At 40.9% G+C, this 19,424-nt stretch overlaps 1 protein-coding gene across 1 annotated transcript in view; it reads right to left on the bottom strand.

Moving 5' to 3' along the window:
* Positions 1 to 2,114: 2,114 nt before the first annotated feature.
* Positions 2,115 to 19,424, bottom strand: part of HPS5 (HPS5 biogenesis of lysosomal organelles complex 2 subunit 2) — a 53,701-nt gene continuing 36,391 nt past the window's right edge. The window contains exons 13-23 of the mRNA XM_080816666.1: positions 19,051 to 19,174; positions 17,655 to 17,804; positions 16,162 to 16,239; positions 15,089 to 15,660; positions 12,092 to 12,212; positions 11,741 to 11,896; positions 10,886 to 11,005; positions 9,320 to 9,433; positions 7,841 to 7,947; positions 4,868 to 5,138; positions 2,115 to 3,034 (exon numbers count right to left, since the gene is read on the bottom strand). Coding sequence (XP_080672792.1) covers positions 2,974 to 3,034; positions 4,868 to 5,138; positions 7,841 to 7,947; positions 9,320 to 9,433; positions 10,886 to 11,005; positions 11,741 to 11,896; positions 12,092 to 12,212; positions 15,089 to 15,660; positions 16,162 to 16,239; positions 17,655 to 17,804; positions 19,051 to 19,174 — 1,874 coding nt within the window. The 3' untranslated portion in view covers positions 2,115 to 2,973. The remainder of the gene's footprint in view (positions 3,035 to 4,867; positions 5,139 to 7,840; positions 7,948 to 9,319; positions 9,434 to 10,885; positions 11,006 to 11,740; positions 11,897 to 12,091; positions 12,213 to 15,088; positions 15,661 to 16,161; positions 16,240 to 17,654; positions 17,805 to 19,050; positions 19,175 to 19,424) is intronic.

Here is a 19,424-nt window from a genome sequence, read left to right as displayed (position 1 = left end):
CCCATCGTATAAATGAAAAAACTGACACTGAGAGAAACAAAGTAACTTCTCCAACATCATTTAGGAGGAGACAGAACAACATTCAAAGCTAGACAACCCGCCTCTGCACCCACGCTCTTAGCCACTATGCTACCCTGTAGCCCTGTTGAAAGTGAGGCCACCCTGCATCACTCTAGAATTTTTAGTCCAGTGAAAGATACAAGTTGTATTGGGAAATACTGCCTAATATCCAACTGACTGCTGAAACTTAACTGCTTAACCGAAGGGGCTTTCCACTGTTGCTTGGTTTACTTTGGAAAATAAATTCAGAGGATGTGATTTTTTTGTTATTTTTTTAATGCCTGAAATTTCTCTGTACCCTCTTGGCAAATGAGGACTGCTGTATGATCCCTTAGAGCAATCTGTCAGGAAATGATTGCACCATCAGGCCAGTTTAGGCCATCTCCTTCTGAGATTTCTTCTGGGTCCTCTTTTAGACAGTCATTATATAATGACAGAAGCCGATGGCCAGTAAAGGGAGGCGTCTTGCTCTTTACCTCAGTACAGACGAACATTTGACATAATCCAATACAGACAAAACCCAGCTGATTCTAGTGGGAAGGTAAGATATTGTGACTGACAGTAAGAAATACGTATTTGGCCGTCCTCCCATTTCTGGCATAAAGCTCCTAAAAACCCTTGGAATTTCCTAAGAGATGAGCGCCACAGAGGTGTCTTGTAGTACTAATGAGGTGACATTTGGACTGCTCCTACGGATGGGGGCTGGTTGCCAGTACAGCCAACCACATGATTTAGAGAATTGGAACTTTCAGTCCCACCCTCCAAACCACCACCACCCCCCGACCTCAGGAGGGAGAGAGGGACTGGACATTGAGTTTGATTGCCAGTGACCAGTGATTTAATCAACTATGCCCTTGTAACGAAGGCATAAAAAAACCCCAAGAACTTGATTCAGAGAATTTCCGGACTGGTGACCATGTCATATTCAGAGAAGGTGGAGCTTGGAGCAGGCACGGAAGCTCCTCACATTTTTCCCCAAATCTTGCCCTATGCATCTCTTCTATCTGGCTGCTCCCGAGTTACATCCTTATATAATAAACTGGCAGTCTAGTAAACAAACTATTTTTCTGAGTTCTGGGAGCTGCTCTAGCAAATTAATCAAATCATCAAACCCAAGGAGGAGATCATGAGGACCTCTGATTTATAGCCAGTTGGTCAGAAGTATAGGTAACAATCTGGATGTGCAATTAGTGTGCAAAGCAGAGGGTGGGGGTGGGGGGGTGGGGGGATGGGGTTACTGGGTGATGAACATTAATGGGGGCACGTGATGTACTGAGTACTGGGTGTTCATAAGACTGATGAGTCACCGATCTCTACCTCTGAATAACACATTATATGTTAATTAACTGAATTTAATTTAAAAAAAATAAAATGAAGGCAGTCTTTTAGGACTGAGCCCTTTACCTGTAGGATCTGATGCTACCTCTGTGTCAGTAGTGTCAGAAATGGGCTGAACTGCAGGGACGCCTGGGTGGCTCAGTTGGTTGAGCCGCTGCCTTCGGCTCAGGTCATGATCCCAGGGTCCTGGGATCGAGTCCCACATCGGGCTCCTTGCTCAGCAGGGAGCCTGCTTCTCTCGCTGCCTCTGCCTGCCTCTCTGCCTACTTGTGTGTACTCTCTCTCTGACAAATAAATAAATAAAATATTAAAAAAAAAAAAAAGAAAGAAAGAAATGGGTTGAACTGCAGCCACCCAACTGGTGTCAGAGAATTGCTTGGTAAGAGGAGAAAACACACACACACACACACACACACACACACACACACACACACACACACACCACACACACCCTACCCCCACTGTTGAGCAGAATCGTTAGGTTTTCTATGCTTCCCAAAATTCTATGAAACTCTGTAAGCCTCCTTTCTCTGACAATCTCTTTAACCCATCTGGTTACATAGTATCCGAATATCAGATGGAAGTCTGACAGCCATTTCTGTCTGTAGCTCTCTGTGTTATCACTGAATCATTTAACATATCCAACTTTTCTTACTCCACATTGAGGTTACCCACAACTTCCTGCAAATTGTTCACAATAAACCTTGTGTCTGTATCTATTCAAATAAAAACAGATTTTACATTTATTATTAACGTTAATGTGCTATGCAAAGGTACAGGAGCCTGAGGAAGGCATTTTAGTACATGGCTTAAATGACACAAGCGCCTACTACCGTCTTTGTTAGTACTTAGCTTTCCTTTATTATGGCTTTTAAAAAATAATTTTTAAAAGTGCATGATTCCTTTGGGCCACCGTTTAGTAAAGATTAGAGACAAAACATTTCCAGTAATAAATTAGCCATTTGTATATAGGTTCATATTAGAAAACATCAAATACTAGGAAAAATATATTTTAAATTAGCTCAATTTAAATATGGGGTCATCTCATGTAAATATCTAACTTGAATGCTCAATGTTTCACTTCTTTGATGTGCTAATTCCATTCTGCCAGGTCTTATTTCAGTAATTTCTCAACTATTCCAGCTAAGATATAAAATGAATTCAACTCCTGCCAGTTACTTTATCTGTCTTCATGGAACCAGGAGGAGAAACTTCTGCTCCCTCCATGAGTCACAATAGGAAACTAATTATCCCAATCCACCAGCAAGGAGAAGATAATACTGTAGTTCAGAATAAGGCCGACGTGGCTGTGAACTTTCATATTCTGATTCCAGGGCACTTCATTTCACCAAACAAGGACTGATTCCTTTCCAAGTTCAATCCTGGTTGAGAAACACTGAGGTCACAGATAGAGCCACAAACGCAGAAGTGAGGGACACTGACAAAAGTACCCCCCAGAAGGTGGCGGGGTTTTCAGGTGGTACTTTTTCCTTCAACAGCAAATGCACTCAGGATGTTCGGGAGCATGATTCAGTTTTTCTCAAAATGTTGTGACATTTGCTCAATCTTCTTCCACTAGGCCTGCTGAGACCAGAGAAACCGATCACATTTTTCAAGCATGCTTTGTATCAAGGCTCTGAAATCCCAAAGAAAAGAAACAAGCGCATTTAGTTTTTGTTGTCCTTTCTTTACAAGACACTTTTTAAAACACACAGAGAATTGAAGGATTCAGAAAGTTGACTGATTCTGTGCATCAAAAGACACGATCAAAAGAGTGAACCAGCGTTCTGTCCTATAGGAGAAAATATCTGTACATCATGTATCTGGATAAAGGGTTAATATCCAGAATATACAAAAAATTCATAAAATAAAAAAAACAATACAATTTAAAAAATAGGCAAAAGGACATGAATAGAGGTCTCCAAAGATAATATACAAACAGCCAACAAGTGTATGAAAAGATGCCCAGCACCATTAATCATTAGGGAAATGCAAATAAAAGCCACAGTATCCTCTTACCTCATCCCCATTAGGATGGGTATTGCCAAAAAGAAAGTAACTGGGGTTACTGAGAATATGGAGAAAATGGAACCCTTCTGCACTACTGGTGGGAATATAAAATGGTAACCCCTATGGAAAAGAGTATGACAGTTCCTCAAAAAATTAAAAATAGAATTCCATATAATCTAGCAATTCCACTTCTGGGTACACACCCAAAAGAATTGGAAGCGGGAGATGAGACAAATGAGACATTTGTACGTCTGTGTTCACAGCAGCTTTACTCATAACAGCCATAAGGGGAAGCATCCCACGTTGAATGGATCCACAAAATGTGGTACGTCCACACAATGGACTACTACTCAACCCTAAAAAGGAAGGAAATTCTGGCACATGCTCTAATATGAATGAACTTTGAAAACACTATGGTAAGTGAAATAAGCCAGTCATAAAAAGGCAAGCACCATATGAATTCACTGATGTAAGATACTTATAATACAGTAGTCCTCCTCCCTGACCCACAGTTTTGTTTTCTATGGTTTCAGATACCCACAGTCAACCATGGTCCAGAAGCAAAGCATCCTCCTGACATCTCATCAGAAGGTCAAGAGTAGCCGAACACTACGTCATGATGCCTAAGTCACTCCCCTCAGTCCATCTCATCACGTGGGCATTTTATCAACTCCCATTATCACAGGAAGAGGGGTGAGTACAGTACAATAAGATATTTTGAGAGACAGAGAGAGAGCGAGAAATGGAGAGAGAGAGAGGGAGGAAGACCACATTCATATAACCTTTATTCCAGTATGCCGTTATAACTGTTCTATTTTATTAGTTATTATTAATCTCTCACTGTCTAATTTACAAATTAAACTTTATCACAGGTATGCCTATGTAGGAAACAACTCAGTACATATAGAGGTTCAATATATCCATGGTTTCAGGTATCCACTGGGGGTCTTGGGGAATACCTCCCTTGGATAAATCAAAATTATGGAGACAGAAAGCAGACTGGTGGTTGCCAGAAACCACACAGAGGCGGTTATGAGGAGTTGTTCAATAGGTAAAGTTTAAGTTTTCCAAGATGCTATGGATATACTTAACACTACTGAACCAGACACTTTAAAAATGGTTAAGATGGTAAATTTTACGTTATCTGTATTTTACCACAATGAAAACAAAAACAAAAAAAGCCCTGAGACAATGTGACATTTGGTGCTGTCTTTGCAAACTAGTACACGTCAGCTCTGGGTATTCACATTGGTCCGCAAGGGTCTCGGTCATGACTGTGAAACACAGCATTACCTTAGGCTCATCCTTCAGCAGCAGAGAAGTCTCAGCCCCCTCAGCTAGTAGGGAAAGGCTGGGGCTGAGTCATCTCTAGAGCCTCACCCCCTTCTGAAAATCTGTGAGCTTCCACATTCCCCAAGTACCTGTGGAAAGGGCGTGACAAGGCATGACAAGTTATTACCTCTGTCTTTTCTCAGCAATCCTTAGGATATCGCAGGTTCTGGTAAACCTCTCTGACAGCTCCACGGTTAAACCACATTCCTGTAGGAGGGACCAGGCCTGATCTGGGCCCATGGCCTTAGCTAACAGGAGTGCTACATTCTCCACGTTGATGGGGGAAGGCCCATCACTGAAGTTCCCATTTGGTGACTTCTGGGGGCTTGGCTTTGTGCTCTTGTTCTGTACGAGATGTAGGAGAAGCTTCCATTCCTCCACAGTCTCTGGGATCCAACCTACACACACAGCAACACACAAATGTTGGCTCTAATGGCTCTTAGCACTCTGCTTGCATACAGGAGATGGTCAAAACCATCCTAACACAAAGTTGCTTTCTGAACATTTGTTGAGTAATGTATGATAATGAGAAGTCACAAAATTAGCTCCAAAATTCTTCATTCACCCACTCGCTCAGGAATTTCCCAGGTATAGCCTAGGCTAGGCACCCAAGGTGCTGTGCGGGACCAGCTAGACATGATGAGTGCTGAACTCTTGTGGAGCTCACAGTCCAGTAAAGGGGGCAGAACCCAGATAAACACAGAAATAAATCTGTACTTATAAACTGGGCCAAGTGTGATAAAGACCAGAGAACCACGGTGCCTGTGTGGCTCAGTTTGTTAAGCATCTGCCTTTGGCTCAGGTCATGATCCCCAAGTCCTGGGATCGAGTCCCACATTGGGCTCCCTGCTCAGGGGAAGCCTGCTTCTCCCTCTGCCTGTGCTCTCTCCTGTGTGCACTCTCTCTCAAATAAATAAATGAAATCTTTACTTTAAAAAAAGAAAAAGATCAGGAAGCCATTAGAGAGAATGACAGGTTTGGGGAAGGATCTGAGAAGGGCTCCATGAGGATGGGACAGGTAAGCAGACAGCTGAAAGACCCGGCAAGCTTAGAGAGCACATGCCTGCGGCTCACATATGGGCAGCCTGAGGTCGCAGGGTGTCATGACCGGAAGATGAAGGAGCCTGCCTTTCTGACAAAGGAAACATGCAAGGCAACTTGTCACAGGACAGAACCTGAATTCAAGGAACTCAAAGAAAGGCCTACAGTGCATGAAGGCCTGAATTTTATTCTGAATTCTACATAAGGGGCTTCAAGGAGAGCCACATCATCCAATTTTTGCAAAAGAACGCTTCTGGGGGCGCCTGGGTGGCTCGTGGGTTGGGGCCTCTGCCTTCAGCTCAGGTCGTGATCCCAGGGTCCTGGGATCGAGCCCTGCATCGGGCTCTCTGCTTGGCGGGGAGCCTGCTTCCTCCTCTCTCTCTCTGCCTGCCTCTCTGCCTACTTGTGATCTTTGTCAAATAAATAAATAAAATCTTAAAAAAAAAAAAAAAGAATGCTTCTGGCTGCTATAGGGAAAATGGATTAAATGTGAGAGAGAACAGAAATCAGATGACTAATTGTGAGGTTACTGCAGCCATCTGAGCAAGTAGCTAGGACCAGAGAGCTGGTGGTGGAGCCAAAGGAGATACACAGACAGAAGATCTACATCTGGCAGTAAAACCAACATGCCTTGAAGGGTGATTAATAAGAGTTACAGGGAAACAGAAGTGTCAAGAATAGACCCCCATTTATTACACCAAGGGTAAGAACAGCTGCTATTATTACTTTAGCAAAATATTCAGAGTCCTTTTATCTGGGCAGAAAGGATTTTAAGTGATATTTATCTTCTTTATGCTTCCTGAATTTTCAGTTTTTATGTATAATAAACATCCCGATAGAACTTGAAAAATATAAACCATGCCTATCGTAACTGTTCTGGTTATTTTTCAGGAGTGTATCCATGTCGACAGCTCTAGTCCTGCAGAACCACCCGGCCCTCCTCTTCGTTTCTGAAACAGAGATGATCTCAGTAATTTTTGTGACAGCTGGGACAACTGAAGCTAACACTTGCCAGTCACTGGCTTCTCTGCCCGGTTGGAACTTTCCCTCTCCCACACCAACAGGGCTGAACCAGGCTGCAGGTCACACTGATGAATGAAGGACCCTGATGTCACGCAACTGGCATCTTTGCACGGAGGCGAATAAAGCTACACTACGGAACACCCACGACGGACTCTCAGGCCTCACATACATACCAGTGTCAAAGCCTGGCCTTCTGATTGCCATTGTATCTGGGTTGGATTGATGAAAATTTTTAAAAATTTTTTATATTATCTAAATACCTATGAAGGCTTAGGAAGAGCTGACTGCCACTCTACTTTAAGTTCATTCTGATGATCTAACATTTGGCTGTGGAAAAGGCAATATGGTTCTGAGAAAAGAATCTGAACACAAACTTTAGAGACAATCAGACCTGGGTCTGACCAGTAGTATGGCTCTGGGGAAACTAACTGTCCTTCCTCTCGGCCTCAGTTGTAACTTCTGTAAAACAGAAATAACAGGAACTATTCCAACAGTTTGTTATCTCACTTAACCAGCAAATGAAAAAGGACCTAGTATAGTGCCCAAAACAAAGCAGACACTCATTAATAAAAAATATGATTGTAGTTTATTTCTAATTATGATTTTGTAATACACTAAGTGGCATAGATAAAAACAAACAAAATAAATGAAAAAGAACAAACCTGCGGGATGCTTTGGTGGCTCAGTCAGTTAAGCATCTGCCTTCGGCTCAAGTCATGGTCCCAGGGTCCTGGGATTGAATCCTGCGAGCAGGGAGCCCGCTTCTCCCTCTACCTCTGCCCCTCCCCTCGCTCCTGCTCACTCTTGCTCACTTTCTCTCTCTCAAATAAATAAAATCTTAAAAAAAAAAAGAAAACCAACCCAGAAAAACCCACAAAAAAACAAAACAAAAACAAATGTTCACAAATTTGATGGCTAGCTAGAATTACAGAATTGCATATGGGATCATCAAAATGTTCACCAAATTTCTTACTGAAAAGTCTGCAGTGACTTCTAAAATACTATAATCAAGAGTAACCAGTTGGGACTTACATACCATTGTTCCCTTCCATCAGGCTCATATCATTTAGGCACACAATATTGGTGAAGGCCTCTCTTCTTCTCTCCAGCTCCAAACAAAGAGAAAGATATCCAGGCCAGAAACTTTAAAGAGAACAAAGTTGAAGAAAGGAATCAAAACAGTGAATTTATCTGGAGCTATGCTATCCAATATAGTAGATGCTAGCCACATGTGACTGCTTAAATTTATATTAAATAAAAAGTCAGTTCTTCAGCTGACCAATCCATATTTCAAGTTTTCAATAGCCACAATGGCTAGTAGCTACCATATTGGACAACGCAGTAGAATAATTCCATTATTACAGACAGCTCTATTAGCCCTGATCTGGAGTGTTTAAGGAAAAAAAAAAAAAAAAAAGAATAAAAGCTAGAGATAAATACTGACATTTTAGGCCAAGCCCCAATTATGAAACATGTAACCTTATATACTTCATAAACTTTCAGATTTCTTCCCTAAATATGCAAACTATGGAAGTTTTCCTTGACTCTTCCCCCTCCTTCATTTGCTATGCCCATTGTCTCTAATCTCACTGCATTTTCCTTCAGAATGGGCTCCTTCTGCTGCCCTACTTACTAATCACCAATTCAGTCGTACCTGAATTACTGCAATAGCTTCCTAGCTGGCCCTCCTGTCTCCAACCCTTCTCATGTATGACACCAGAAATGATCTCCAGAAAGCTCCATTTTTATCATGCCATTTTTGTACCCCAAAGTCTAAAAGGTCTCTACTCATAATTAAATTCTTCTGATGAACTTTCAAGGTCCTACATGATCTCATCACCCACCACACCTGGCTAGTTTCATCCCTTATTATCACGGAACAAATATGTATCAAGTACCTACCACTGTCTGAATTAAGGCATTATGAGGAAAAAAGGAAGACACAGGTCGCTATCTCCAAAAGATTATAATCCAGGGGGAGCCATAAGATAACACTGCCAGGAAATAAAGAACTAATATGTGGTGCAGACAAAAAGCGATGTCAGTCTCTCATGCCCCTGCCTTCCTCCTCTTGGGCTCCTTTATCAATATAAATCCTGTCCAGTCTTCGGGGCTTTCACCTCCAAAGTCTCACCTCTTCCTTAAGTCCTTCACCAGCACTTCTACTGAGCACATTCTGATCTCTGGCTTCTCGAGAACCCTGCACCAATTATAAATCTTATCACAGTCTGGTGCTTAACTGAAAACCATCTAAGTGCCTGAGAACTGGGGCTAGCTAAGGACCAGGGGGAAAGAGAAATTCACAAGGGCCAGTGTCTTCTACACAAAGAAAAAATACGCACAAAATTTAAAAGGAAAAAGACGTTTACTCTACTAGCACTTAAAACAAGATACTTTTCCATAGTAAAGAGAATTCCCAAATGATAAGCATAACAATTCAAGCCCTTCGCTGCAAAGCTATTAACTGAGATGATTCTAATCTTTAACTTCAGCTTCTAAAAAAATTCTCACTTACCCATGAGACTTACAGATGTCAGTCATTTTCTCTTTGGTTGTAAAATCTGCAGGTAGTTTAATGAGATGTAGCATCAGCTGACTGTAGCCCCACGAAGACAAGTGTGAATGAGGCCTGTGAAGTGAAAAGCTCTCAGTAAATGGAATAGGAAATACATTCTACAAAATGTTTATTCATTATCTAATAGATAAGAACAGAGTTTAATTTTATTTGTTCTATTACTATTGCATTTTTCAAACATTTCTACTTGGCTTTTGAATAATTAAAAATAGCTATTTTTCTCTGTACAAATACCTATTTATTTTTTCCTAAGTTTTATTCTTTTTTTTAAATTTTTATACGTATATTGGTCACTGATAGGTTTTATTTCCTAATAGTTTTGTAACTACATTCATCTAATTATATATAAATCTCGTTATACTTTTTCTCTCACTGTATTCCACTCATCTGAATTTTGGGTAACAATTCCTCTTTAGTTTCTTGCCATAAACCTTGCAGAGGATCAGCTATGTGCAAAAGCTATAGGCAGCTAACTATATTTATATGACGTGGAAGGCATTAAATACCTTTTATAGGACAAAGGCCTTATCACTAGTCTACTGTGGTACTTAAAATTTCACTGTGGTTCTGTAAACATTTGGTGCTTGCTTGGTTAGATTTGTTTTGGGCATAGTCTGCTGGTTGACTGAGATTACTAATCATAATATTCAAATATGTAATTTTAATTTATGCCAATTCTGTTTCTCCAGTAAAATCAATTACCTATTTTTAAAAATTAGACATTTTAATTATTCAAAAGCAAAAGAAAAAAGCCTATAATTCATCACTCACAGACAGCCATTGTATGTCATTCTAGACCTTTTGTCTAGAATATAAGATAGGATAGGCACTTAGGGGGCTTTTACAAAGCTTCTGCTAGAGGAAAACACAAGGAACATTTTTTTTTTTTTTTTTAAGATTTTATTTATTTGACAGAGAGAGAAAGCACAAACAGAGGAAATGGTAGGCAGAGGGAGAGAAAGAAGCAGGCTCCCGCTGAGCACAGAGCCTGATGTGGGACTCGATCCCAGGATCCTGGGACTGTAACCTGAGCTGAAGGCAGAGACTTAACCCTCTGAGCCACACAGGTTCCCCACAAGGAAAATTCTAATACATTACATGTATCAATGCATTTTTTTTATGAATAGTTATTTTTTTTTAGTCCCAAATCAAGCTATGTCTAGAAATTTCCAGTAAGAAAACACACAATTTTTTCCCTCTAATACAGACTGAATCATCAAGGACTCTTAATATAGATCCATAAAAGAGCTTCAGGTGGTCAGTTTAACCTGAAATCATGTGCAAAATTGTGCACAGATGTGCATTTTTTTTGAGAGGAATCATCAGATTCTTATAAGATCTGTAACTCAAAAAATGTTCAGAACCACTAAGAAATACAATCTCATTACTATCATGACTTGAGTCAGTCTCTTCCATAGCTCTTCCTGAAGAAAGCCAAGAATGCTGTATGTGAATAGTCGTACCATTCTAGAAGAACATCAGAGCTTAGAAAGAGAACTTCTATACCTAGGGTTTCCTTCATCGTCCATCGTGCTTGTGCTTGGGGGAGCATCGTGGGACATGGCTAAAAGCAGCCAATCCAATCTCAAAGACTCTGGTTGTAGAAGGGACTCAAGGAAGGATGGCCTAAAAGAAAGTTGGGGACAAAATCACCAATCTTCACACTGAGAAAGGAGACATAAAATGTGGGAATGTGAAGAAAATGTTGTTAGGGGATCAAAACAGTAGATGAAAATGCTCTGCTACAAAACGTCTAGAAATGAGGGTAAAAATCTGACAGTCTTTTATATGAACAGGTGAGTTCAAGATAATAAGGAAAATGTCAAAGAGCCAAAAAAAAAGGAGAGAGAAATAAGGCCAGCATGGCACATGTAAATCAATCAGAGGAAAAAAGGGGGTGATGGGGGGCTGTTGCTAGTTTCAACAACCAAGGGCCATGAGGAAATAGGAAATGAGACCTTTATCTAAAAAAGGGACAAAGAACTGGAACTGAGATCCACAGAAAGATGAGATCCCACAAAAGCTGGGATATTATCACTAAAGAGGTGGCAACAAATCCACTCACCAGCAATGACAACAAAGAAGCTTATCTGCCCTAGCAGAGGACCAGAAACAGGGCTTTAATTTTATACTGGTCACCTGAGAATCCCTGAGCGGGGAGGGAAGAGAAGCGTAGTCTGTGCACATTTATGGTGTGTGCTGTGGACTGTGACAGAAGGGTAATGACTACAATCACCCTTTTTCATAGTAGGGGCCTCAGCTCTGCGGCAGTTGGCAGCAAAAACATTACAATGGCTTCTACAAGGGAAACAATATCCCATCAATGCAAAGGGGAGTCTGCAAATGTTCTCGCCTTCTCACCGTTGATCTTCAGGCCTTGATTTCACCAGACTGTCTAAGTAGGCCAAAAACTGACCAGGACGATGATGACAAAGTTGCATGACATCCGAAGGCAAAATAGATGGGTAGAATCTGATTAAGGACCGAAGGGCAGATTCTCCAAACCTCTCATACAATCTGCATTTAAAAACAAAACAAGTTAGTCTCCAACTTCAATGGGATGATGTAACTTAGTTACATCATCTAAGCACTTATGAGAAATAAAAATAACAAGAAACTGCCCACCAGGCGACTGAGTAAAATTTTAGAGATTAAGACACAAACAAAAAAACATGTGCTTTATTCATATAAACAACATACACGACAACTCACCGGGCAGCATGAGCAATCAACAAAGGACTGTCAAAGGGGACTGAGTCATTCAATAACTTTATTCTTGTTGGTAGGTCTCCTTCTTCCATCTGTATATATGTAGGATTGGAACCTGCCATTTCTGAAAGATAAAGCACACCCTTTTCCTTTCATCTCATAGCTGTTGAGTATTCAGTTCAACACAATAAACACACTCATTCAACAACCATTAGTCATGGACCTACTGGGTGCACGGCACAATGTTTAAGCACTGAAGGACTGACAAAAAAGAGTAAGACACAAGGCCTACTTTTAAAGACCTTAAGATCAGCGGCACCTGGGTGGCTCAATGGGTTAAGCCTCCGCCTTCGGCTTGGTCATGATCTCAGGGTCCTGGGATCGAGCCCGGCATCGAGCCCCGCATCGGGCTCTCTCCTCAGCCAGAAGCTTGTTTCCCTGCCCCCCACCACCTGCCTCTCTGCCTACTTGTGATCTCTGTCAAATAAATAAATAAAATCTTAAAAAAAAAATAAAGACCTTAAAATCAAATTGGGAGGCAAAGCACATTGCAATTTTTAAATAAGAACATACAACCAATATATAAGCCACTATCACTCTGAAATAAGGATAACATATATTAGTATATACATGTTATATACTAAATCAGTAGTGTGTGTGTGTCTAATATATATATGTTATATATCTACCATCAAGGCCAAATTTCTCATTTTTCCTAGAACCAGTGCCCATACTCGAACTTTTTGGACAAAATAAATTAACTTAAAATTTCACCTATTTTTAATAACTATCCGTTATAGTCAGGTCATTTAAAGAAAAGCATGAGTTATGACCTAGCTAAAACTACTTGTAGTTTAAAAATACACACACACACACACACACACACACACACACACACACATATCTAAGGTGAAGGCTTTTAAAAAAGATTTTAAAAAGATTTTAAAGTTGGGTGTAATCTCTATACCCAACGTGCGGCTCGAAGAGTTTCGAGTTTCATGTTCCACTGACTGAGCCAGCCAGGAGCCTCTAAAATGAGTTTTTTGAAGTAGTTTTCACCTGGCTCTGAAGACAAATCCCCAAGAACAGCTCCAAAAGCTGCTTTCCTTAATTACACTAGCAAAAGGGCAGAACCTGTTCGGATCATCTCTAAAAACCTGACCTTCCATTTCTGATACATGGGCTTTTTTAAATCATTTTTTGTCCCAGGTTCATTATTGTCTATATGACTATGTCAGGCAGTAAGTACTTGGACAAATTCAGAGAAGGCAGCCAGCATTTAGAGCTGGAGACGAGAGGGCAAGTTTTGTAACTGGGTAGGGGCTAAACCAAACGTCTCCCCCTAAAGTCAAGCAAGCAGCTGCATCACCTCAAAGCACCCAACCCGCCGGCTCTCTCCAGCTCTGGTAGTAAGTTAACCACCACTCAGGTTGATGAAACTCTCTTTAGGGTTGAGTATGATCACATAAGAGACAGATATTGCAAAGTTCCGCTAAGTAATAATGCGAAACATTCGAACCTACTGGAAGAGAAATAAATTTTCTTATTTAATATAAAAGTCTACCTCAACTCAGAGAAAGAAACCGAAATCATTTTGTATGCTGTTAACTCTTAAATGTGAATGAAGCAGAACAAAAACCACAGATCATGTTTCTGGAAAACAAGAAGGTCTTTAAGTGTATAAAGACAATATAAAAATCTATAGGTACTTGTGATTGTTAACTTTTGGTAATGAATGAAAGGTATGCTTCCAGTCTAAATCAATTATTCCAAAACATGGGACCGTACAGTGGAAAGAGCATGCGTGCTCTAAGGTATGAAAGCTGGTTTCCACAGGAGGATGACACACACTTTCAGTCAAGTGCTGAAATAGAGACTGGTGCCTGTCCCAAAATCCCTGAGGCAGACAGGCAAGCTCTTCACCCCTACCATTCCCTTCTTTCTAGACACCTGGAGAACTTACGTTTCCCAGACTCCTTCGCGGGTAGGGAAACCATGTGACAGAATTCTCACCAATGGAACATAAAACACGAGAGATGTCAGGCACTAGAAGATCAGGCCTCTAAGAGGGCACAGCATGTCTGCCCCTTCCACATGCATTCCCCAGGACATGGCAATCCATTCGCAATCGCAAGCCCAAAGGAAGACAGAGTTCAAAGAAATGGAAGAAACTTGGAATCCTGGATTACCCACATGGAAGAGAGCTTCCCACTGACCTGGAACCTGTCCTGGAGTGACAGGAGCAAGAAATAAACTTCTATTGTATCTGAGTTATTAGGAGATATTTACTCAGCATTTTAGCCTACTCAACTATTATAATCTCTCTCTGCCTCCGTTTCTTCCCCCGTTAAATGGAATAACACCATCTACTCTGAAGACATTTGTAAGGAAGAAATGAGATGATGCCTATGAAATGTTTATATCTGACACACAGTAAGTACTCAATAAATGGCACAGATTATTTCTGCATTATTAAGTTACATAAAGGATTCTGTTTTTCTATTTATACATTTATAAAAGTTTTACATTATAAAAGTTTTACATTAACCTCAACTTCTTCAACACTGCTATGTACATTCTTTGAGTAGGACTGTGCAGAAAATAAAGTGAATTTCTTATGATACCACTGCAAATGAAATCAATGTTTGAAGAACTATTAAAATTTGAATTGAAGGGCGCCTGGGTGGCTCAGTGGGTTAAAGCCTCTGCCTTCGGCTCAGGTCATGATCCCAGGCTCCTGGGATTGAGCCCCGCATCAGGCTCTCTGCTCAGCAAGGAGCCTGCTTCCCTCTCTCTCTCTGCCTGCTTGTGATCTCTGTCTGTCAAATAAATAAATCAAAAATCTTTAAAAAAAAAAATTAAATTGAGTGGGAAACAGAAGGGAGGTTGGCCAGAATAGAAGTGATTTTGTACTTAAGTCTTTTTCTTTAAATGTAAAAATGCTAAGATGCTACTGTGCTCTGTACTAATTTCTATTTGATAAGGCATTCTGATTATTACCTTTCAGTCCTTCAATAAAAGTATCCCAAACACAAGGACTGTTAGCGTAACTAAGCTTGATACTCTCCTTTGCTCTTTTCAAGTCCAGGAGAAAAAAGTACTTCTTTATGAACTGGCAAGCCAGACTTTCAGGACAATACTTCTGCGAAGTGTGGTCCACATGTCCACTTGCACTTTTGGTCTCAGGATTCAATACATTCAATTCCAAACACAACGTTGTCAATTCAGCCAGGTCCTTCTGAAGACAGCTGGCTATGCTGCATGGAGAACATACTTGGAAAAGGTCATCCAAGGGCTCCCTCAGACTATTTGTAGATTCACATGCTGTTGGATCAACAGTTTCTTCATTGCCTAAAGACTCTCCCTTTTCTTTTTCACTGTCTTCATCTAACATTTCCTTTTCTGCCTCTTCAAGCATATCCTGGTTTGACGTCATGGATGAGTCGCCAGTATCTGAAATAACTGAAAAGTCCTTCGTGGCAAACGTTTTTTCTAACTGCGAGAGCCACTCCTGTAAGATCATCCTCAGAGACGTGGGTTCAAACAGAACCAGTGGGTCCTCTAGCTTGGTCCTACACGAGACAGACAAATGTGAAATTAATGCTCCATGTGTTTTTATATTTTTTTAAAGATTTTATTTATTTGACACAGAGAGAGAGAGATCATAAGTAGGCAGAGAGGCAGGCAGAGGGAGAGGGAGAAGCAGGCTCCCCACTGAGCAGAGAGCCTGATGCAGGCTTGTTCCCAGGACCCTGAGATCATGACCCGAGCCGAAGGCAGATGCCCAACTGAGCCACCCGGGCATCCCATGCTCCATGTGTTTTTTTAAAACACATTATTTCATGCTAAACAAACCTACCGGATGAAACATTTCTTGGGAATAAATGTTACTTTTCAACTCTTCAACAATTATCTCAGCAAGATGACAATACAGAGAGTGTTAACTTTAATACTAATTGTTGAATTTCAATTGCAAATGAGACTACCTCTGCCCCACACTGTGTCAGGACCACTACTGATGACCTCAAAGTATTCCCATTCATTAGAAAACTCTCTCATTCATAAATACTCACATTGCTTCTGCTGTTGCTACTTTGAGCTCTTGGAGCTTGTCTTCTTCTGGAGGTTGACTAATTACTTCTTTTTTGCCCCTAGAAAAGTATGAAAAGAATTAGAGGGGATTAGAGCATCCCTAGACAAATGTTTCTAAGTGCTTACTAAGTGGCAAGTATTGTACTTAATATTAATATTATAGGACACAAACAGAGGAGTATTAAAAAATGGTCTATGGCTTCAAGATGAGTAAGGTTTAGTGAGAAAGAAAGGTATGCAAACAACTAACTACACATGAGAATAAAGCAAACACCAAATAGCAACACAAGCGTTGTGCTATTAAAGCACAATGAAAGCAATTATTATTCTGACGAGGCAATCAAAGGATGCCTTCCCCTGGGGGCAGTGTGTGAGTTCAGAAAAATAATGGGGGTGGGGAGGGAGGATAGTGCAGGTGAAAGAAAAAACTCAAAGAAAGGCAGTGAAGTGTCCCCACCCAGCGCTCTGACAGGACTGGAATTTACAGCACTTGGAAGGATGTGGCTGGAAATGAGGCTGGAAAGGGGGGGGGGGGCTAAGGTCACACTGAGGGCTCCTTTCAAGGCCACAGCTATACCTGTACTGTTTTTCCTATATATACACGGATTTGCGAAACTCTTCTGTTTCATCTGACTGTCCATATACACTGGACCTGTGGGGCTCTCAATCCCTGGGTAAGTGCTGAGTCTGCACGCTTCTAATGCTCAGATCCCCTGAACTATGAGTTAAGGCAGAGACCAGATGGACACACTTTATACTGTGCCAGAGCAAGGGCTCTGCTACAACTCCATTCGTAAGGACGCCGCCACAAACACACCCTAAGAAGGTTCATGACAAGATCTCAATGCACTACAGGCCAGAGAGCACTAGTGACTTACCCAAGGTCACATGCTAGTCAGAAGCACAGGGTCTTGATTGTTGGTCATCCTCTTAATCTAATACTCTAACATCCCAGAAGTTTGAAGAGATTAGGAGGGAGGGAGTTTATGCAGGGCAAAGATGAAAGAGGTGCTAAATTAAAACTCTCTCAAAAGATGTGCTTTGGAGGGGGCGCCTGGGTGGCTCAGTCAGCTGAGCACCTGCCTTCAGCTTGGGTCATGTACCCAGGGTCCTGGGATGGAGCCCCACATCAGCCTGCTTGTTCTACAGGGAGCCTGCTTCTCCCTCTCCCTCTGCCTGCCGCTCTCCCTGCTTGTGTACTCCCCCGACCATGTCAAAGAAATAAATAAAACCTTAAAAAAAAAAAAGATTTGCTATGGATACATGTCATTTTCTAACACTTACTTTATGGTATTCACATTTTTTATGAGCTACACAATCTACAATGAACAGGGTCATATGTGTGCCTTCTCTAATAGCACAGGGTCATATGTGTGCCTTCTCTAATAGCACAAAGTCTAATAGCACAAAGTCTTTCTTCAAAATGACAGCTGAGTCCTCTAGAATTTACCCAAATATATATGCAAGAGCTTACTCAGCGTCGTCTTCCTTTGGGCAGGTGACTGGACTCATCTCCTCTTCACATAACTGCTCCTCACCTCTGGGTTCTGGTCTTGTTTTCAGATCAGGGCTTGTATGAAGGGTGCCAATCTTCTCAGTAGTTTTACGTACAAAACTAGAAACACTGGAAGTCAAATACCAAAACACTAATATGAAAAAACCTCACTACTCCCAAAAACAAAAAATTCAGTACCTGAGTGCTCTGTCTGTTCCTATTAGTCCTAGAAAGGCAATCTGGACTTAATAAAAAGAAAGACTATGTTTATAGCAACTTCCCTAATCAACCACAAATTTCATATAAGGCCACGTAAAATTTACAGTATAGTAAGGAGTCACTTCATTTACTAAACTGCTTTGATTTGGTGCTAAAGGAACATCTTTAACTCCAGCTATGTCTACACGGTTTCTGTCAACTTAGGCAAAGGAGGCCATGCGATCACCTGCCCCATTCTGGCCAGAGAAATAACAGAATTTCTCCACGAGACTCAGCGGCTAACTAGTCACAATATATCCTTCAAGGATAAGCAAAACTGCAGCTGGTAACTGAATCACTATATTTTACATCTGAAACTAATATAACACTGTATGTTAATTATACTAGAATTAAAATTAAAAAACAAAAAACATAAAACTGTATCCAGGGAGACTCAGATAAGCAGTTAACAAGCTTTACAAAATCTTTTCTCTCAAACTCAAGTGCCAATTCTAGGCCCATGGAGTAGTGAGAAAGACTTCCAAAGAATCTCCAATTCTGAGCCTAAACTGAGAAAGGATCAAGAAATGACTAGACAATATATGGAAACTATTCCCATCAGGGATAAGGAAAAAAACAGATTTTTCAAATTTTTGCTCTGTCTCTTGGCTGGAGGGCACATTTAAAAAAAAACTCAAACATCCAACTACTCAAAGAGGAAAGCTACATTGCTCAAGATGGAAATGAGAAGCTAATAGCCTCCAGTAAGAGTTTCTATGAGAAATAACCTAGAGGCTTTGTTTTTTTTTTCTCATTGAAAATGTCTTTCCAGGGGCACCTGGGTGGCTCAGTCGGTTAACCATCCACCTTCTGCTTGGTTCAAGATCCCAGGGTCCCGGGAACAAGTGCTTCGTCTTTGCATAGGTATCAGGCTCCCTGCTCAGCAGGGAGTCTGCTTCTCCATCTCCCTCTGCCCTTCCACCTGCACCCCCAACCCCATACCACCCCCCCAAGGCTCTCTCTCACTCACGTGTGTTCTCTCTCTCAAAAAAATAAAAACCTTTTTAAAAATAAATTAATTAATTTTAAAAATGTCTTTCCATTCTCAGCACAAAGGCACCCAATGTAACAACTGAAGTGAAACAAGAAACGGGATTCTATGACAGGACTAACGTACCTTTCCTTGACAGCCTGAAGAGACACAAGAGGAGATGGAGAACGAAACGACAGTGGAATGCTGAAGGGGAGAAAAGTTTCATTCTTATCTGTCTCAGATGTCCCGGGAACATGGGAAACACTGTCTGATAAATGGAATGGGGGGTACAAAGAAACAAAATTTAATCACACAGATTTTTTTAATCTTTAAAAAAATTTCTGAAATGAATAAACCAAAGGAAATGAAGGGTTCCATACCAAAATCACAACTGACCCAGATACAAATGAGCAGAACACAAGTTTACAAGATGCATGGGATGGTCCACATATAAAACACTTAGGCAGGTACCTTCATTTTCCTACTAACCCTGAATCCCCATAAGTCAAAAAGGAAGG

Source organism: Martes martes, assembly GCF_963455335.1.
Source record: "Martes martes genome assembly, chromosome: 10".
In the NCBI taxonomy this organism is placed as follows: domain Eukaryota; kingdom Metazoa; phylum Chordata; class Mammalia; order Carnivora; family Mustelidae; genus Martes; species Martes martes.
Note: the sequence above shows the minus strand (reverse complement) of the source record. Positions and strands in the feature narration are given on the sequence as shown.